Source organism: Pangasianodon hypophthalmus, chromosome 3 (assembly GCF_027358585.1).
Source record: "Pangasianodon hypophthalmus isolate fPanHyp1 chromosome 3, fPanHyp1.pri, whole genome shotgun sequence".
Lineage (NCBI taxonomy): Eukaryota > Metazoa > Chordata > Actinopteri > Siluriformes > Pangasiidae > Pangasianodon > Pangasianodon hypophthalmus.
In genome coordinates, this window is record NC_069712.1 from 21,741,146 (window position 1) to 21,763,854 (window position 22,709).

The 22,709-nt window shown below is 37.3% G+C and overlaps 2 protein-coding genes across 6 annotated transcripts in view; both read right to left on the bottom strand.

Annotated features, from left to right (window-relative positions):
• Nucleotides 1-5,476, bottom strand: part of epas1b (endothelial PAS domain protein 1b) — a 37,810-nt gene extending 32,334 nt beyond the window's left edge. For 2 of the 4 annotated variants that reach the window (XM_026939881.3, XM_026939875.3), the window contains exon 1: nt 4,954-5,476. In XM_026939881.3, coding sequence (XP_026795682.1) covers nt 4,954-4,979 — 26 coding nt within the window. In that variant the 5' untranslated portion in view covers nt 4,980-5,476. Of the gene's footprint in view, nt 1-1,896; nt 2,044-4,953 lie in introns of those variants that run through there. The other 2 variants (XM_026939868.3, XM_034302815.2) reach the window with 2 other exon arrangements.
• Nucleotides 5,477-12,528: 7,052 nt separating this feature from the next.
• prkceb (protein kinase C, epsilon b) overlaps nt 12,529-22,709 on the bottom strand; it is an 88,410-nt gene continuing 78,229 nt past the window's right edge. For both annotated transcript variants that reach the window (XM_026942151.3, XM_026942143.3), the window contains exons 12-15: nt 18,391-18,529; nt 17,296-17,484; nt 15,540-15,686; nt 12,529-14,126 (exon numbers count right to left, since the gene is read on the bottom strand). In XM_026942151.3, coding sequence (XP_026797952.1) covers nt 13,980-14,126; nt 15,540-15,686; nt 17,296-17,484; nt 18,391-18,529 — 622 coding nt within the window. In that variant the 3' untranslated portion in view covers nt 12,529-13,979. The remainder of the gene's footprint in view (nt 14,127-15,539; nt 15,687-17,295; nt 17,485-18,390; nt 18,530-22,709) is intronic.

Sequence of the window (22,709 nt, forward strand, 5' to 3'; positions counted from 1 at the left end):
GAAAAAAAATGTATTTAAAATTTTTATAACCAATCTGTAGATTCAAGTGAGAAGCTGGACCAGAAACACAGGTTCAGCGACAGATGCATATCTAGAACAGTTAGTTAATACTTTACTATTATTAAATTTAGGTGTCAGGTGGATATTTCAAAAGATATTTTGCCTGAGTAAGGTGCAGTCTCATTATCTTTATTGAAACCAATACTTTCGTACTTGCTGCAGGCTTTCCAAATATTTGGAAAGCCTGCAGCAAGTACGAAAGAATTGGTTTCGTACTTGCCATTTTAAAAATGGTTTTTCATGTCAAGTAGAATAGTTTCAGGCTCCATAAAGAGACACCAATGAGGCATTAGTGTTTTTTTAATTATTAATTTTTTTATGAGTCACAATGACTTTGCTCTTTCAGCCCTGCATTTACAGCTATGTGCAATCATTGCTACAATTTACAGATTATACAAAATACATATCATTTGAATTTACACCTCTAATACAAAGTACTTGAATTTACACTTCTATAGCTTTTGACTTTACGAAAGAGGTGTAAAGAACAGAAATGAGGTGCAAATAACAGAAATGCAAACCACACCTGAAAAGCATCCTCATCTATGTATGTTACAGATCACAGCATTATTAACCTCTCTACCCCTGTGAGCTCTCTCTCGCTCTGTGTTTTTAATCAAAATGTCACCGGAGAGCTTGCATGTCTCTGGGTAGCCTCGGGTGGAGCTCAAAAATCACAGCAGCCATCTGCTCCTCTGCCACACAACTATTTTCATAATAAGCAGCACCACGCTTTGGGCTATACGGCAGCCAGACAAGAAGAAATCCACAAAACTGAATTAACCAACCAGGCATGGGCACAGAGAATGAGTCTCTCACCATACTTCCCCGTTGATACTGCCTTCATATTTGACAAAGGCGCATTTATTTTAACATTTTCCCAATGAATAATTTCAGTACGACAGAGCCCTTTAACCATAACAGTACAAGTGTAATTGTTCACATCGGATGCATCATCCTTAACTTTTTCATCGCTGAGAGGCATTCAGGCTCCAAGAACTATAAAACAATGGACAAACCATCTGAAATTCCTCAACCTTGCTCACTTATAAGCAGTTTTCCTGTGATTTTGGCCTCTTACTAAACACAAACTGCAAAAAATGCGTCCCCTGCTAATCTCTGATCCCCTGGAACAGTTTGTTCTCTCACACTGCAAAACAGTCAACATCGGCACAACCTCTCTCACTCATGGGAACAGAGATAGACGAATGGTATGACACACGTTGGACATGGGAGGACATACACATGGGAGGTACATACATACAGATCACATAACCATACAGTAGAAAACAGTTTGTTATCTGGGATCATCTGAAATAAGATAGCGCTGTATGCTGCAATTAAAGGAAGTGGGAGACTGGTGGACAGGAAAGACCAGGAGATAGGCTTCTTAGGCAAAGGAAAGTTCTGATCAAGACCAACCAATATGCCATATGAGGAGGTGAAGGCTGAAAAAAGACAGACAAAAAAGAGAGCATAATCTCTCAAACTAAAAGCTTTGTATGTGCCCCTGCTGTTAGCCGAGGGTGGGGATTTAGGGGCCTAGATTCACATTCTCTCCAGAGATCCTGTCACAATAAACTGCACATTTTTGTAGAGTCAGACAGCTGGGAGAGAATTCTCTGCTCTCAGCAATCATCTCAATCTCCTCTAGAACATCAGCCCACATGAGACCAATACAATACCACTAAATGTCAATTAGAAAATTTTCTGAATGGTGCTGAGATGGCAAGATCAGAAAGCATGCACACAACTTCATATCACTATCCTGTTACATTAGCTGACTCTGTTTCTCCCATTAACACTCAGCCAGTAGAAAGTGTATCCTCTAATTACCTGTAAAACCTGAGAGATGGAACAGAAGGCATCTGTTCTCAGCAGAGCTGTAAGCTGGGCATCTCTGTCTGAGGACTGAGAGGCTCTGAGGTGGCAGGGACAGAGCTTGGATAGAGCACTGGCAGTGCTGGCACTGAGAGCCCTGGGAAGCAAGCCAGCGTTTGCCCTTTGGCCAGGGGATTGGAGAGCTCAGTTTAACAGAGATGAGTGCTGAGAAGTCTCTCACTTCCTCTGCATCTCAATATCCAACAGGAAAATGAAGACAGTGTAAATTAACTGGCCCATACTGCTGTCGAACTTGAATGTTCATGTCATGTATAATTGGTATACGTGATGGTGTACTGCTCGAAGCAAGCACAAAATTATTTTTTAACGGATATCTGTGTACAAATAGGCAACATACAGCTGAATTTCCTCAAAGGCTCCCTAATGATTCTTTGAACATTTAGATCCCTTTTCAATTGGGGAAAAACCTTGAGAAACCTTAAGGGCTCCCTCACAAGAACAAACAGAAGTATCTGTTAGAGTTCTGGATTTAACCATATTCTCAGCGAGTACCCACAACTGCCTTCAGCTCATATGGGCATAATGATAAGTATACAATTGTAACTTTAACAAAGATTACTTATCACACAATCATACAGGCTTAACTGTTATCAAAATATGTAGAAAAAAACTGTGTCTACTGAAGGATATGAACTTTCAAGTATTTCTCTTTTAATTCTTTGAAATATGGGGCATATTTAATTAGCTAATTTAATGCACAGTCTTAAAGCATGCATCAAAATAATAAAACATGCTCTATATAAACAGTATTCTTCAACAACAGCTCAAAAATCAACAACATCTCAAAGATGGAATTCCCTAAATTATTTAATGGCAGATAAATTACACAGAACACCACACCACACACACACATCTCTAGAGGTACAAGATGGCTGACACATTTGTTGCAAAAGCCTACTCACTCCCGTTCGGCCCCTGTCCCTTAAGGAAATGCTCAACTGTTTTTGCATTCCCCTCTGAATTGCAAGATCCTGATACTAAAGATACATGCTCTTCAATTAAGTGTAATACCAATGTTTGTGTAAAGTTTCCCTCCGAATGATCTGATAAAGGCACAGAGAGCATGCAGGGAACTACCAGTCACGCAGCCAGAGCAGACTTTTAGGCGCTTTGTCTACCAAGCACACACGCGCAAACACAGTGAGGCTAAAACTTTCAGCTTTTTCTTTAAAGAGACATTCCACTAATATTTTAAAATTTTAGGATAATTGATTTAGGAAGAAGGAAGCAGTCATGCAGAGTGTTCTGAAGAAAAACCATCCATTGTCCCAAAATTGTCTAAAAAATTGTCTGGAAATTTCCCAGCGCAGATGTCTTTACAATATTCATAACAAGAACCTCCCCTCACAGCGAAACTACATGCATCTTCTGAGATTTTAGATTTCTCTGCAAAACAATCTGAACAATCCAGTCCACTAAGTGTGGCCTGTACAAATTATTCTGTTCTCATGAAGATTTATTTATAGGCTTCCTGGACATGACAGGCACAGGACAACACGTCCTTAGATGTTGAATCAGCATTACATATCAGGAATGGAAAAGCCTTAGTGGAGTGACTTTTGAAATGTGAACTTAATTTGTATAATTTCATGATTTCACAGTGATTTTAACTTCCATTAAAAATGCATAAATAACTAACCAATGTAATAGTCATATCTGACACTGAAACCTGCTGTTTTCCAAGTAGAATTTCCAATATCAAAAACAAGAGAAAAAAAACATGTAGTGTGTCTGTATAATCCAAAAGGTTATTATTTTATATATATATATATATATATATATATATATTTGTGTGTGTGTGTATGCAGGTTTAGGCTGCAACAACAACCCCCCCAAAATATATACTATTATTATTATTATTATTATTATTATTATTATTATTGCTGTATTTCTGTGGTGAAAATAAGTAATGGATAAATATATATATATATATATATTATATATATATATATATATATATATATATATATATGTGTGTGTGTGTGTGTGTGTGTAGGTGTGTGTATGCAGGTTTAGGCTAAACAACAACCCCCCCAAAAAATATATTATTATTATTATTATTATTATTATGGCTGTATTTCTGTGGAGATAATAAGTAATGGATATATATATATATAAATACACACATATATATGTGGTATTTTGATACTATATATTTTATCTAACTATCTGTAAACTGCATATGAGGATGGCACACATGAACATGATGGCACACATGAACACATGAACATGAGCCAGATGTTACCCGCATATTCACCTTCCAAAGACATAAATGAGCACAACCCCTTAATATTAAAATTACAAAATATAACAAAGACAAGACTGCATGCACAGTTCATGTGATACAGACTGACCTGCATTAATTTAACCACAATTATACACGTGTCAGATTACGTCAATGCCACAGCAATCTGAGAACTCCTATCTCTCTCTCTCTCTCTCTCTCTCTCTTTTCTTTTTTCTGCCCATAAATTTCTCACCAAGGACAATAAAGACAGACAACATGCAGGGGACACCAGTGAGGGTTTTGTGTGTCACTGAGCAGCGTGAGCAGTATGAGGACAACTTTATTTAGAAGAAAAAGCCTGAAGAAAGTGAAAAATAAAAAATTATTTTAAAAAATCGGGTATGCAAAAAAACCACTGCATTAAAGTTAGCATGAGGCTTTGAATGCACTAATGTGTAATTAGCTTTATATAAGCTAAATATTTTTAGGTAACACACAGCACAACCTATACCAGGTGCTCGTGGAAAAGCAATGCAATAATGCAGCAGCAGCAGCAGGTGTTGTAATTCCCTGCACTCTTCCCTGATCTGCGCCCATGCACGCGCTTTCTCTCAGTATATCTCTCAGTATATCTCTCAGTATATCACTCAGTATATCACTCAAACTGCATGCAACTTTTCACCTACACTTGTTCTGCTCTACCTCTTATACACTCTAGGTGACTGATAAGTAACACGTGATTCAGGGCAATCTTATCCACTCACCTTTTCTTGTCTTTCTCGGCTGTCATCTTCAGAAGTTACCTCTCCCTCACACACTGGCTGTTCCAGTAATTTCTCCGAAATTCACACACGCGCGCGCGCACATACACACACACACTTCCACACACACACACACATATACACACACACACGCACTTCGGTCTCGATGATATTTTGACAATGACAAATAATAACTCCTGGGTGTGTGCAGGTTTAGGCTAAACAACAACAACCCAAAAAAAAGAAAAGTTACGCGTGTTTGTTTTCAGTTAAAAAAAAAAAAAAAGAAACACATAAAATCCACTCCGGATTCAATCAGAGAAAAATTGAGGCTATACAGTCTCAGAACACTGCCAAGGATCGTATAGCCTTCCAGCAGTTAATCACAGGTACAATCCGAGCACTCCACAGCGCTGAAATGACAAGGTCGCGCTTTTACCGGTCTGAAAAAACTCTGAAGAACTTTGTACCTCTTCAGCGCACACACTCCTACACTCATACACACTTCTACACACTTCTACACACTCACACACAGGCGACCACAGCGCTGCGACTCAGCTGGTCGGCTGCCAGCACTGAGGTTTAATCAGCGCGCATCGGGATTGGTCAGTTTGCTCTCTAAGCCACGCCCACACCCCGCGTCATACTCACAAAATCTGACAGCTATTAGCGCCAAAGTGTTCCAAACTGTGTTGACAAAAGTAAATGTCCACATTTAGTGGTAAGTCACGCTGAATGTGTCGTGTTGCCCTCCTCAGTTTACACTACAGTTTGTTTTTTAGACTACTTCAAAGCATTTAAAAAAATAGAATTCTGAATTTTTCTTATAATTCAGTCATTACCCATATAATTACCTTATCTTTGTCAATATAATTACCATATCAAGAATTGTATCTTTGTTATGTATTAATTAACATTTTGTCATAAAAAAATGACATTTATTAAAATGACATTTATTAACTTATAAAGCATTCTTTGGGGTATTTATCTAAATTCTTTGCCAGTGTGAAATACCAAGGACATTTGCAGCAAAGCAAAGGTACACATCACATTTCTCACTTTTGGAGAGGTTCTGCGCTCTGGCCATCATATTTTTCATTTTCGTCAGTCTCGATAGGCCAAGGACCTGCCGCATGCATCTGGAACTGGAACTGGTAGAGGAGCAACTTCTTTTTTTTCTTCTCAAAATATCAAGGCGATATTCCAGGTGGTCTAGTGGCTAAAGATCCCACGCTTTCATTGCTGTGGCCTGGGTTTGATTCCTGTTCAGGCAACCAACCCAGCCACTGCGAGTGTACTCTCAGTGCCAGTCCCAAGCCCAGATTTTAAAAAAAATTAATAAATAAATAAAATGGGAGGGTTGCATCAGGAATCTAACAACAAATAGAACATGTGGGCCAATGATCTGGTTTAAAGAATCATGTCAATGTATTAATTATTGATCATTTGTCTTTATTTTTGCCTGTCCAGTTTCATATAGAAATAAGTCAGAATGTGATTGCCACCATTTCAACACCATACAATATAAAGTTTTAAGACAGATGCTTTTTATTTGATGGAGACTCAAATCCTTTCTTAGAACAGGATTATGTGCTCAGTTTGATCAACACATAGCTTTTCCGCAAATGTAGTGGCAATGCATTTTTTATATACAAGATGTACAGATCATTAATGATATTGTTGAAGTGCTGGATAAACCCTTGTCGAAAGCATGGATGTAGATGGTTCAAACAGGAGGTGTACACCTACTCAACTGCTGCATCTGGTTCTGTAAAACACACGATTCATGCCATTGTAACAAGATAATCAACATTATTCACTTCACCTGTAAGTGGTTTTAATGTTACCGCTGATCGATGTGTGTGTGTACATATATATATATATATATATATATATATATATATATATATATATACACACACTACTGTGCAAAAGTCTTAGACACATGCAAGAAATGCTGTAGAGCAAAGATGCCTTCAAAAATAATTAAATTAAATGTTTCTACATTAAAAAAATACTATAAAGAGCAGTAAACAGTAATAAATGACACAAAGTCAATATTTGGTGTGACGATACTTCGCTTTAAAAAAAAAAAAAGAGGAAATTAGCTGTTTTCCTGAGCATCTTGTAGAACCAGCCACAGTTCTTCTGGATGTTTGGAATTCCAAAATGTTTTTGTACTGAATCAATAATGTAGAAGTCATAAAATAAAAATCTATGACAAAGTTTATACTAAAAAAAATAGGGTGCCTAAAACTTTTGCACAGTATTGCGTATATATATATATATATATATATATATATATATATATATATATATATACATACATACATATATATATATATATATATATATATATATATATATATATACGCAATACTGTGCAAAAGTTTTAGGCAGAATATATATATATATATATATATATATATATATATTCTGACCTGCCTAATACTGTGTAGGTCCCCCTTGTGCTGCCAAAACAGCTCTGACCCATCGAGGCATGGACTCCACAAGACCTCTGAAGGTGTTCTGTGGTAGCTGGCACCAATAAATCAGCAGCAGATCCTTTAAGTCCTGTAAGTTGCGAGGTGGGGCCTCCATGGATCAGACTTGTTTGTCCAGCACATCCCACAGATGCTCGTTCAGCTTGAGATCTGGGGAATTTGGAGGCCAATTCAACAACTTGAACTCTTTGTTATGTTCCTCAAAGCATTCCTGAGCAATTTTTGCAGTGTGACAGGGCGCATTATCCTGCTGAAAGAAGCCACTGCAATTAAGGAATACTGTTGCTATGAAGGGGTGTACTTGGTCTGCAACAACGCACACTGCCTTCACTGGCTTGCCTTCTTCCCATAGTGCATCCTGGTGCCATCTCTTCCCCAGGTAAGCAAAGCACATGTGCCCTGTCACACTGCAAAAAATTGTTCAGGAATGGTTTGAGGAACATGGCAAAAAGTTCAAGGTGTTGGCTTGGCCTCCAAATTCCCCAGATCTCAATCTCACAGAGCACCTGCTGGACAACAAGTCCGAGCCGTGGAGGCCCAACTCACAACTTACAGGATTTACAGGACTCATAATAATAATAATAATAATAATAATAATAATAATAATATTTAAATATACTTTCTTAGAAGCTTGTGCATTTGATATTTTTTGCCTATTATTGCCTATTTTACACCTCAGCTATTAACCTGAGTACACAGGGCAGTATAAAGGATAATCAGGCCAAATGTGAAGCCTCCAGTGCACAAACATCTTACAAAGTAATTCTGATAATTCAACTCAAGACGTGAGGAGTGTGTGACATTTCTCATGCCTCAGGATGTTTGAGACCTCTGTTGAAATGGTTACCTTTGACAAGGACAGTTCTTCACTTTGGTCACTGAGAGCCAGGAATTCGAATGAGCATTTTAAGAATTTCTCCATGGAGCACAATGCTTTCTACAGTCTTACGGTATTGTAAAACAAGACCATAATCTAACCTAGTCATAATTACACACACACAAATACACACACACATACACACATTTTGTTAGGTATCTAAATAGATAGGTAACATTTAAGCTATAGAACAATGTAAGCTGCTAGATAAATGTTAACGGTTAATGTCAGCTACAGGTGAGGTACAATGTGCTAGCATCTGTTCCTAAAACCCAGCAGGGAGAGTTGGCAAAATTGTCTTGTCAGACATTGGTGACTAAAATAAAGATTTACCCAGTGACTGGCTGATGTGGTCTCTGGTTGCAGCCGTATGGTCACAACGGGATTAGATTAAATCATTTTCTGGCACAGATATTCCACATTTGCAAACACTATGCAATTTTTGAAAAAATAAATTGGTCTACTTCTGACACAACAATAAATCTGTCATAAACTCAGCTTCTTAGCTGTTGTGGAAAGTTTTTATCCAGTAATTAGCATGGCCTGTCTTGCCATATTGGAACCTGATTGACTACGTGTTGCGTAACAGAGAAGCATCTGCCTGCACATGATCAATCCTAACTTAGATTCAGCAGTGACAACTTTCACATCTTGCTAATTTCCAAGAAAATGAATCATAATAAAAAGGTATTTTAATGTTCACAATGGACACAGCAATATCTAACTAAACATACATTATTTCGGTCAATTGATTTATACATCAGATCTATGCTTTTTTTGATGTGAATAAGAGTGTGTATCAGTATTAAACACACTAGTCTTCACAAGTGGAACAATAACTAGATTTTAGACCATCTTATTTAATAGGCTCCAAAACAAACAATCCACATTCACATCTTTTGAGTACAGTACAATTGGCACAGTAAAATGCATACAATAAACATGGCAATGATGAAAGGCCAGAGAAAAAAACATTTAAAAAAAAGTTATGTGACACACTGTACAGTTTCACAACACAATACAATGAAAGAAAATGCTTACATACACATGTATGATACTTACAGTGATATAATACACATAACTTACATTAATTTGCACTGTACCTCTGTTTGTACATACATAATACGCAATCAGACAGAGATAGATTTGCATTTTCCCAAGAGGTACTTCTTGTAGACATGTATATATATGCTTATTTTGCTATTTTGTTTGTACTTGTTAATGTGTACAACAGCCTAAACGTGATTCCTATTTAGAGTCATCTGTATATATAAAACATTTATCATAACATTTTAAAATGTGTAACACCCTAGGCAAAGTTGGCAAGGAAGTAGTGAGGACTCTTTTGCAGAATTGCAGTGAAAGAAGTAGCAAAGCAATGCAAAGACACAGAAACTGACAGCCCACTGATGAACCACATGCAATTTTATTATGTGTCAAAAAAGGAGAAAGAGTATGGCTAAAGCCAGTCTAGTGGGAGTCTTTGCTGTGGAACAAGAAATCTTCAAAAGAAGCCTCAAAATAATAGATCTGAAAAAGACTACTGAGCTCGGCAATAAAATAGTAAATAAGAAGTTTGTAAGTAAGTAATGCTGTGCTGTAAACACTTCTACAATCACTGGCACCTTTTTTTTGTGATCATGGCGCAAGCTCAAATAAACGGCTCAACACTTCAAACTCCCACGACCCACTAGCTTATGCTTTCTTAAATACACAGCTTTTAATATTAGTTTTGAATAATTTCTAGTGGATACTGCATGATAGGTTTCATGATACTGTAAAAACTTAAGGGGTTAAAATTGCGATGTTACGGCCTTTTAATCTTTATGCTTTTAATTTATTACTTATTTATATATTGATAGTGTAACCTAGTGGAGAGTAGCATTATTGTGAAAAAGTGGGTGTGGAGTACAGTGAATACATTGTCAAAAGGAGTGGATAGGCAACATTCAATCAAATCAACCCTCACTCACTTTCAAATCCAAGTATGCGCCCAGAACAATAAACATTTTCTTAATAATAGAAGAATTAATTCATAGAATACTAGACTGGCTGACAGAACCTCACTCACACCTGTACCACTCTGTGGCTTTTTATTGACCAATTCCTCATCTCTATGACTGCAGTAATATTTGTTTGGGGAAGAATTACTTTTGTTTGATGTTCAAAAATAAGTTTTGTTTGACTATATAATGTTCTGTGTGTAATTCTGGCCAACTGCCAAATTTACATTTAATAGCTAAGTTGTTCATTTTTGAGTATAAAGTCATTCAGGTTGTTGTATTTAGGTAATCGTTGGGTGACGTATCATGTTTAGGTTAAAGTGGAGTAACTTATAGTGTTCAGCAACAAAAACAGGTTCTAAAAACAGGACCCACATTTAAAGCACTTGTCTGAACGTTTCGTAATATAAGTGCAATTTTAGACCCAAGTGAGTTTGAAAATACCACTGTGTCACTAGATTTTAAAAGTCACACCCCCAACTGCTCCACTCCACCCACATTAGCACAGATGCCTTCATTTATGACCCTAAATATAGCAACTGAGTGCAAACTGGAAAAGTTGTCTTACACCCAAATAAATGAGCAAATACACTGATGTTAGTCTAGGTACACTTGCACCAGCACAAAAAAAGCACCCTCTGCACTGGCCAACTGAAAAAGCCACCAATAAAGAATAATCAGCATATCATCAACTTATGAAACTGAGAAAAAGAACAAAGAACAGGAGAAGGAAGGAGGAAAGAGGAGAAAACTATAATTGTCATATGCAAATGAGACACACATAGACAGTTTATTGCACATGGACAGTAACTTACTCATACTCATATTCTAGTACTATATTGTTGTTTTCATGACCATGCAACAGATAAGGCCATTATTTAGGCCTTGGACTTATATACAGGACATGTTCTATAGATAGATGTGAATAGGTACTGATCTCTCATTCACAATCCTGAGCCTTGGTTCAGTGAAGAAAATTTATTCAACTGACAATAAGACAGCCCAGTAATAATAATTAAAAAAATAAATACATTTAATACACTCAATACACTCATGAGACATTTTCCCTCTCAACATCACTCTCACAAACCCCAAAAACAGACACACACTCATTTCCACGAACACTCTGAATGGCATGGGTTAAAGACAACACTTCTAAGGTAAACCACTAGGTGATCCAAAAGGCGGCTCAGAAATTCTCCTACCAGTGAATCAAACACCACTGGTGACTTTTCTGGATTCTTTTGGATTCATCCCCCTGAATTTAAAACAAGCTAACAAGCTACACCTTTAATTGTAGTTTGCCTACATTTGGTTTTGTTGTTCTAATAGAGAAAGGAAAGGGCTACACTGCAGATGTGACGTTCCAAAGAAGTCAAATACAGCCTCTGATTCAACACTCGATTCCAATTGTACCAGGACCAGGAGTCTGAATACTGGTCTGATGTAGTCCATGTAGTGTGTGTGTCTGCGTGTGTGTGTGTGTGTGTGTGTGTGTATATTCAGCATGTATTGAATATTCCGAAAGTATTGAAGACGTCAACAATTTTTTTTTATTAAACATATTTCCAATGCAGCTATTCACATGAAATGTAGAATAGACATTGGTATTAATGCAATAAAACTATACAGCTAAAGAAATCGTAACACTCCAATCCATAAAAAAGTTATGTGCAATAAAGTGGAATGGCACAGGAAAAAAACTGAACATGCTAACTGAAATTTATTTAATACCTGGTGGAGAAGCTTTTGTTTGCAATGACAGCTTCAAGATGCTTCTAGTATGAAGAAATTAATCTCTCACAGTGTTCGGGTGGGATTTTGGCCCATTCTTCTACATAGACACAGTCTCTTAGTTTAGTGTGCAGTACTTTTTTCTTTTTACTTTTTTGTAGTTCCACTCTATTGCACATAAATGTTTTTATAGATACATTCTTTTTTTATGGAATATTACAATTTCTTTAACTGTGTAGTTTTATGGAGTTAATACCAATGTCTGGTCTAAATGTTATGTGAATGTTTTGTGAATATGTTTTTTTTTTTTAAAAAAACTATTGACATGTTAAGTTCTTTCTCCCACTGTATACACACTGTAGGGGAAAGTATGTAACATTTTAACAATTTAAAAAAAACAAATATATATATATATATATATATATATATATATATATATATATATATATATATATACACACACATAGTACTGTGCAAAAGTCTTAGGCACACACGAAGAAATGCTGTAGAGCAAGGGCGACTTCAAAAATAATGAAATTTAATGTTTCTACATTTATAAAATACTATAAAGAGCAGTAAACAGTAATAAATGAAGCAAAGTCAATATTTGGTGTGACGATCCTTTGCTTTAAAAAAACATTTGTAGTCTTAGGTACAATTTGTGCAGTTTTATAAGGAAATGAGCTGTAAGTTTTACTGAGCGTCTTGTAGAACCAGCCACAGTTCTTCTGGAGACTTTGACTGTCGCATTTGCTTCTTATTTTTGCAGCAAAACCCAGCAGCTTTCATTGTTTTTTTATCTGAAAAGTGTCTCTTACGTAATATGCAGCTTTCTCTACTAACATACAAAACTTTCTCTGTAACATTTAATTTTGTGCTGCTGGAAAACTAATGCTTGGAAATCTAAAATGTACTGATAATGTAGAAGTCATAAAATAAAAATCTATAACAAAGTTTGTACAACAAAAATGAAAATAGTGTGCCTAAGACTTTTACACAGTACATATATATATTTATAAATTTAACCTAACAACTTGAGCCAAAAGTAGAATCCATTGGAGTGTTGTCTGAACACATGCTTCGATGGAAGAGATTAGGCATGAGGAAAATCTGACCTTTTGTACAAAGCAGTTAACATGGTCAATATCACAAATTTGCTTACATTTTAATAGCCAAATAGGGACCTAGAAATAATTCAGAATATTGAATAGTAAATATTCAAGATACTGAACATCTACTTTCTTTGCTTTCTTTGCTAAAAAACCTTCTGTTTATTTCCAATTTTAAATGAAAAAAAAAACAACCCAGATTTTAAATGTGAACTCTGACTTTTGGACCCCACTGTATATGTGTATGGGGCTAATGCTGACTCTCAACTGGTAGAATTCCAGATAGAAAATAATTACTGATTCCAGATGAAACTAAGACTAGCCACAGTCTTTCATTTTTGTGAGACTTTGAAAAATGAGCATGCACTCGTATGAAAAATGAACTAGCATCAAACGAATGCAAAGTACACCTCCAAGAATCTGCTTGGCTGATAATATAATAATAAACAAATTTATTATTATAATCATTATTAGAGTAAAGTACATGGGGTTCTTTTTAATTTAGATTCTGAACAGGGTTTCTGCGGCGGCACACATTTCCATCACTGTGTTTGTATGTGTGTAATATGTGTGTATATGATCGTATTGACTTGCATTGACTTGTTCAGCTGAAAGACTCTTTGTGATCTTTAAAATAAAAATCCTAAATTCTGTAACTCAAAAAAAAAAAAAAAAACTGCATGAGCAGCTTTTAATTAGACATGTAAACCCACACTGTAGATGGTCTTCATTCAGTTCTTAAAGGTGAACAACACCACTGTGTAGCAGATAGAGAAAATGCAGGAGATTAAATTTTTAAATCCTAGGACAGAGACTCTTCACCAAAGTAGGAGAAGCCCTTAAACTCGTCTTGATTGATCTGTTTGATGATGGCATCATCTACGGGTGTAAGCACAGGCTCTTCACGTGTGAAGTCTTGGTCAAAGTTATTGACATCCCGCTTGGTTTTCTGTAAGGAGGAGCAAGGGAGAAACTCAATTCACTCTCATGACTGCTTTATTCATGTCTGAAGTCAGAGGTCAGAAGTCAGCACCAGATCAGAGGTTGGAATCCAGCCAAACATTAGTATTTTATGGATTTTCTAAGGCGCTCTGATTTAATACAAATTTTGCAAAATGTCACGCTCCCCTTACAGATCAATACCTTAAAACAGTTTGAAATAAAATGGAGGACATTTGGCCTCTTTGGCACTATGGCCATTTTAACACAGTCAAGGTCTACAGTGGACTATAATGGGCATTAATGGTTATTCGAGTTTAATTCCGAGCAACTGCACTATTTGCCATATCTGACCAAGAGTTCATGACTGCAATGAAGTAGGGTAGCAGGGTTCATTTGTTCCTCACTCTGCCTCTCTCTCTCTCTCGCTCTCTCTTTCATGTCCAGGACTGTCAGTGAAGCTCAGCAGGGATCATTCCTCTCTCTCTGTCTTTTTCTTTATATCTCTCTGTCTCTCTCCTTCTTCTCTCTCTATCCCTGTCTCTCTGTCCTGTCTGATACAGCAGGTTTTTTGACCAATCTGAGTAACTGCTAGGTATGTGCTGAGCAACACTATGATCTGGTGTGGTCAGATTTTAGAAAATACGTGCTAAATGGCCTCACATGTCAAAGTAAGGCACGTATTAGCATATTATTCACTCTTCTCAAACTAGTGGAAATAAAGGGGGGAAAATTAGTACAGACCCCTTATTTACATACATTCTATGTGGTATTTGCATATATCTGGTTGTCTGTCTCTAATTCTTCTTTTTTGTCTGTCCATATGGACAGTAATCTTCCTTTCCTTGGCTCACTGTTTCATGGCGCACTGAAGGGCAATTTGAGCTGGAGTGAAAGTTGAGCTGAGAGACAAGGCCACTTCACACATTACAACATGCATTCCTCACACTCCAGTAGTGGCCAGTGTCATGTCACAAACAAAATTCTTTATTTGCATTCTTAAAAAAGATAACTCTTCCATAAAATTATATGTTTTGTACCCTGAACTTTGTTCTGTAGTAAAAACATACTTTTAACCAAAGTGAAATTTTGGTTGTGGGATACTGTTTGCTTGTTGGTATAGAAAATTATAATAAATATATTTAAAACACACATATTATTGGATTAGGGCATTCATTTACTACCTAAACTAAAATTATTAATTTCCTCCAGCAGCTCCATCCAGTTAATGAGTATACTGTGTAATAACTGCACTAACATTATATATGTATATATATATATATATATATATATATATATATATATATATATATATATATATATACTGTATATATATATATATGCACATACACATACACTGTATGAGCTGGTGCATACAAACACACATAAGCTGTGCAGTGCAATAGCCACCTATGATACTCACAATTCGGGGTTTGAAAGGTGGCTTAATTTTCCTCTGTTCCAGCAGCACCCAGTCAATCTCTTTAAAGAACGGATGCACTTTAATGGCTTCCTCCAGGCCCTGTGACACCACACAGCCAAGCCTCTTATTGGGGCTCTTCGTCATGAACTAGACGAGAAGAAATAAGGGAAAAGGTTAGTAAAGGAGGGAGAGACCATAACAGATACACAGGAAAACAGAGATACACTGTATCTGCCCTATAAAGCTGTTTTGTAGGATAACTCTTGATGGCCATATGCTTTGTTGACATATGGGTCACACTTTCAGAAATTTGGTGCTGCTGTCCTGCGGAAGGAAGACCGTGGGTCATGGGACCAAAGTGCCAGGGCGACAGATCACAGTGTCACAGTCCAAGACAAACACATCGCCATTCCCACACATCAATGGTTAGGGATGGCCAAAGTAAATCTGGGATATATAATGGGAAAAAGCAATACACAAAGGCACACACACACACACACACACACTAAGCAAACAGAGAACCACAAACAAATATATCCACCCACACATATACATATACAGACACACACAAACAATTATAAGTATCAGAGATGGGTAGAGGTCAAGCATTAACTCCCAGACAGCCACACACATACACACACACAAACACACACACACACACAGAGATCACTGCCAGCAAGCAACACTACATTGGAACGTCTTCCCCACAAAATCAGCTCTCAGAGATTACACAAGCAAAACCCACAGAGAAAACGCATTCTGTTGTTTTCCCACAAGTGTCACATCACCCAGCCCTCTCCCTTGCTCTCTTACACTTTTTCCTCTCTTTATCCTTCCCTTTCCTTGTAGCATTTTAAGTAAACACCAAACTAATTCCCCACTTAACTAATCATGGTTTTAGTGGAAAGAAGGTGAAGTAGTCTGAGAGAAAGAGAGAGGAGAAAAACATGTGAGCAGATACAGAATGGCCATTACCCCAAAGTTGATTATTTTCCTATAACAGCAGATCCCAGAAGGATTTATTCCTCTTATATCACAGCGATTTGCCAACTATTCAAATTTTTATATATTAATAAATGACACTCCATGCCATTAAACCGTATATAGTTACATTAAATGTTATGGAACGTCCACGAGACAAGTTAGTTCTTGTTCTAACGTGCGATATATCAGCTATAAACAGTTTTTCCCCTCACAAGCCTCTCTGTTTTTCTCTCTCTTGATGTTAAAAAGACAAAAAAAAGATGCAGCTTGATATTTCCCAAGAATCCAGAAAGTCCTCTGTCCTGAAGACTCTCAGACGTCTGGACTTACTGAACATTACTAAGCGATGACACCCGAGACTTCTTCCATACATGTAAAATAAATGTCTCCTAACAGAAAACGTCACCATATCAGTGAGTACACATTTTTATTTTTGTTAAATAACAACACATTTTTTAATCAGTTTATTATTAGCATTTGACTGGATGTTGAGCATCCACTATACACTGTGAGTTGTTACTATAGAGTCACTGAGTTGTTACTATACAAACAATAACCTATTACAATAAAGATATTTATATAGACCTGTGATTTGCCTTGCAGTCGGCACTAATGTCTGAGCCATGCTGTTATAGAAAATTAATCAACACATTCTGACCAATCAGACTGGAGAATTTAACACACATGATGGAGAACTGAGTGAGTAGTAAAGCAAAAACAGAAACAGAAGTAAAGTTTAAGAGCATTAATGACAGCAGCATTCACAGCTCACCGCCTTGAGGATGCCAACTGCCTCTTTGCTGAGCCACACTGGATAGAGTACGTCATCGTGGAGGATGGACTCAAACAGGTCATCCTCATTATCAGCTTCAAATGGCGGCTGGCCTGCCATCATCTCATACATGAGCACACCCAGGGCCCACCAGTCCACTGATGGGCCATACTCCAGCTCCTGCAGGATCTGTGTGTGAGACAGAAAGAGGCAGAAAGTGAAATCAAACAAAAAGGTGAAATCAAACCTGACCAGTTCATTCATTCATATTCATATTCATATTTATATTCATATGACCACTTTATCCTGGTCAGGGTTGCATCAGTGGAAGGAAGTTATAAATTATAGGTTATAAATATTCACTTGAAGCATAAGACCAACATTACCACGTCATAAACGTGTTATGCAAGATGTCATGGGATGTCCACTTGTATGACAGTGCATTGTTACTGGTACTAGTAATTGTCATAGATGTTTCAATATTATGACATGTACTTCATAACAGTTGTCATAACGCAAGACAAACAGTATTACATTCACTCTGACCTCATATGAAGTGTCACTAACACATATAATTTCTCATAAAATCTTCTGTAATCTTATAAGCTTATAGTATTGCTATGACTATAACTAAAGGAGTGTCAAATCCTTGTTATGACTTTTTTCATAATATACAGTAAATGCTTACTACAAGACTGGAGTACTAGTGATTTTAGTATGTTGATTGTAAATGAATGATCAAAGTAAAAAATTTACTAAAAAAAAATTTCTAGATTGAAAAAATGTTATAGGATACAATTTTTTTCAGTTGAGAAAATTTTATTTTTTAAAATGCAACAATTCTGATGCATTCTTTTTTACTTTGATCCAAGGTTAAAAATTTTTCATTGAAATCCCAAACAAATGACATGACTACATCAGTATTGTAATACAGGGTTAATGTGTTTCCTTGATTTCACATATATCATAGCTTAAAGGTGGCTGCATATTAATCATGACCTTAAAACCTTAAAAAGGGGAGCAAGCTCCCCCTTTAGAAGTCACATTAGCAGAGCTCTTATTAAAAAACAAGCAGACATTCCTGGAATGTTCTACCTCAGGTGCGATGTAGTCGGGTGTACCGCAGAATGTGGTGGTGGTGATACCATCCAGAATGCCCTCCTTGCACATGCCAAAGTCAGCAAGCTTGCAGTGGCCCTCAGCATCTAACAGGATGTTATCCAGTTTGAGGTCTCTGCATGCAGAAAGAAAGCAAGAAGCCACAGTCAAATACTACACAGACGTTCACTTTGGCTCAGCAGTGCTCTTGCAAATATCTGTGAGAACCTTTAGAGCAAACAGTTCCTGTGCTTCATACTCCTAAATATCTGGGTCTAGTGCAAAATGTACACAGCAGCATGCATTGATGTTCTGTTAACAGAACATTACTGTCTTAAGATTCATCAGTACAGATTTATTTAAGATTGCAGTCTTCTATGATAGGAAAAAACTCCCGTAAATCACAAGAAACACTCTTTTGTTTCACGGCTTATTGAAATTAAATACAGAAATCTAACCAAAATTGGTCATCTTAATATACTGCACCTTCACGTTACTTTAATATTCTCCATCTTGATGGCATTACTCCTCGATTGTTTCTAGCATTAGATCATTCTCAATAGTATTTTACCTAGTAATTGACAGAATCATTCATTATTTGCAAGTATAACTCAATTAATTAATCCCTGAATAATTACCCCATTGTGTGACTTTTAATTAATCTCTGTCAATGGGAAAAGAACAAGAGATTCAACTGGAAGATTCCAGAGATGGAGTGACATGCAGTGACATGGAACGACATGTGTGTATGTATGTGTGTGTGTGGGTGTGTGTGTGAATTTGTATGAGCGTTTGTCTGAACTTGCTGACCGAGGCAAGATCGGGGGGTGGAGGGAGGAGTGGGTGGAGATCGAGGCAGAGGTGATAAGGTGCCTCTGATGAAAGAAAAATGAGGAGGAATGAAACTAGCTGGGCTGAAGTTTGATGGTTCATTGCAAGAAGAATGTCAACATCAGAGCAAGCCATTTAGTCAAAGGTGTTTTCACAAACAAAATCTACTAAAAGTGTGTGTTTGAGTGTGTGTGTGTGTTGCTTACAGATGTTAGATCTTGGTTACACTAAAAATACACTAAATGTGACAGATTGATATCTGGGACTATAAGGAAATGAATATGGGTATTGGAAAACACAGCCATGTGAGAACTGGCACATGAAAAAGCAGAGCTGGATGGACATGCACACAGTAGGAAACATGACACACTGCTTTATGCTACTTAAGCCATTCAGGTTTTAGTGCCATGTAAAGCTGTATCCTGAAACTTATCTCTTGCTTTTGTTTTCAATAAAACTTGCCTTGTCCTGTCATCAATCCACTCCAATCCCTCCTGGTCACGCCACTCAGCAATTCTCTCATTACATGGAAACGGTTTATATTAATCGATTCATTTAGAAGTGCTGTTAGTAATACAGAAACCTTATTTTCTCCTGTTACAAAATGTGTGTCAGTGAAGAAAGCTTGTGTCTTGCTTTCTTTTCTTGCTTCTTGCACAAACAGCGGCCTTCAAACATGGCCACTGTTGACTACACTCCCCAGAACACAACTCCACTCTCCCGTGTCCAATCACTGGACGTCTCAGATTTCAGGTTCGATAACATCTACGATATTAATTTTTCAATATTACACTATGCAATTTTCTTTGTTGAAGATCTATACCAGTGATTTGGAAAAGATTTTTAAATAACTGAAAAAGACAGGAAACATTGATTTTTTTCTTTCTTTCTAACAAATGTACTGTTTGGTAGAAAGAAAGAAAGAAAGAAAGAAAGAAAGATCAATAAATAATAAAATCTACTGAGACAGAAAAGAGAGAAAGAAAAAATAGGCACAAGAGAGAGAGAGAGAGAGAGAGAGATCATTTCCTGTGTTTCATATTAATCCTGAGGGGTGTTTTTTCCATTACATACACAGTAACCTTTAACATAGCTAAATCTAGTCCCTTCTCCAAAACAGCATTGACCTCAGCAGAAATAATGCTTTCTTTCTTCCTCATTTTCTAGACATATCTAGACACATGCTGAAATGTTGTGACAGTTGTAGCGATTGTGGTTTATAATATTAGTTCACTAGAGAGTCTAAGTACAGCTGGAAAGGTTCATTAAAACCACTAGTTACACTCCCAGTGACTCTCAGTGAAGATTAGAAAAAGACCAGGCAACATTTTTTCATATCTTCAGCTGTCCAGTTTCAGCTAGCCTGTGCCCATTGCAGCCTCAGATTCCTGTTCTTGGCTGATAGACATGGAACCCGAAGTGGTCCTCTGCTGTTGTAGCCCATTTCACCTCAAGATGTGACATGTTGTGCATCCTGAGATGCTTTTCTCCTGAGCACGGTTGTAAAGAGTAGTTATTTGAGTTACCATAGCCATCCTGTCAGCTCAGACTAGTGTCTGGTCAAACTAGTTTTCCACTGACCTCTCTCAACAACAAGCTATTTCTCCCTACAGAACTGTCACTCACTGGATATCCTTTGTTTTTTTTTGTTTTTTTGCACCATTCTGTGTAAACTCTGTAGACTGTTGCGCATGAAAATCACTCAGATCAGCACTTTCTCAAATACTTAAACCCGCCCACCTGGCACCAACAACCACACCACTGTCAAAGGCAGTAGGTCAGTCACATTTTTTCCTCATTCTGATGTTTGATGTGAACGTTAACTGAAGCTCTCAGAATTTTTGACCTACATCTACAGGCATGGTGCTCACAGCAAGCGACAAAACTAAGATATGACTTGTATATTGTCTAATACGCATTGGTGGTATACGCGTGGCTTGAAATCTATATGGGAAGTGAGCATCTACTGGATGCTCCCATCTGTCAGAGAGATGTATGATAAGATGTATGGCGATAACCATCTCTCTGATGATGTAAACTGGGTTTGCCTCGCTGGTGCTTGATTGCTGCCCCTAGCTACTCTAAAAATTTACTGTTAGAAAATGTTCAGGTGTGGATGCAAACACAAGGTTGAGTTTAATAAGCAAAACCAACACAAACAAACTAAACAGTCAAAGCAATAGTCAAGACCCAGAAACAGGCATAGGGTCAGAGAATCTACAAATAGGCTGAAACAGACAGAGACAGAAACTAAAACTAGGCAAAACCAAACTCCAAACTAGAACAGTGAAACACGGGAATGCAACATCAGTTAGTAGCATCAGTGACACAGTGCTGAGGAGAAACTTCACAAAGATGTTGTGAGAGTCCTGGTTAAGTAAGGAAGTGTGTGTTATTGTGAACAGGTGTCTGTAGATTTTGAATGCTGATATGCTGCTTGTTACTAGTCATGTGATGAGGTTTGTAGTTCACTGACTGGAATCATGGAAAATGTAGTTTGTGGATCCAGGTGCTGATGCAGACACGACAAGTCACAGAAACATAGCAAATGCAATGATTCTAAATATAAAAATAGAATTTCTCTACTTTTTCTCTATTTATCACATTTTTTAAAACTTTTTCATTTTAAATGCAGCAACTGTAACACTGTCACAGCACTGTAAACTTAATGACCAGTGTTTGCAGGATGTCCTGCCAAGAGCAAGCCTTGCAAGTCACAATACCACAAAAGATGATTCACTGGATAGAGAAGGATGTGGGATCAAAAGAAAAGGTTTATCCTTGGCCTTGCCTGCCCTTTCTCTTTCTTGTTCTCTCTCTTGCTTGAAATACTCTGAACACACTGGCACCCAGGTCACCGCCAATCTCTAGATGTGCGAGCTCAGACATGTCTCTCTAAAACTGCAAAGCCTGCCAGCAAAATTCTGCTCTCAGAGCAACTAACATGCATATTGCTATCATGGTGTCCTCACTGGTGCTTTCTCCATATGCAGCTTGTCCATAAGGATGAGCACTTGAAAACTGAACACTGTCTTAGTCTTTCCCAATGATCTATAAGTCTGTAGGGAGAAATCCAAGTCTCTATTCCCAAAACAATGAGTGTTGAGGGGTATTTTTTTTCCCTCTAGTGACTCTGAGATTAGGGAAGTTGACGCTGATTAGAGGCCCTCTAATTGCCCAATTTCCCAGTATGCATTGCCCTGTTGTTGGGCTTGAGGAGGTTATGCAGGGCACGTTTATTCCCACAGAAAGGGAATCAACCCTGATAGAACCATGTTACAGCAAACAGGCGTGTGTAGGTGTGTGTGTTTTATTCTCATAAGGCACAATAAGCTATTCATACTGGTTGTATAACATCCTGCCCAGTTTCCACTTAGTGGTCAAACAAACACTACGTCAACGACCCTCTGTAAACAAAGGGTATTAAGGTCATGAGGTGTGTCCCTCTAGTCCAAATGGCAAATAGAATAAAACTTAAATCATAT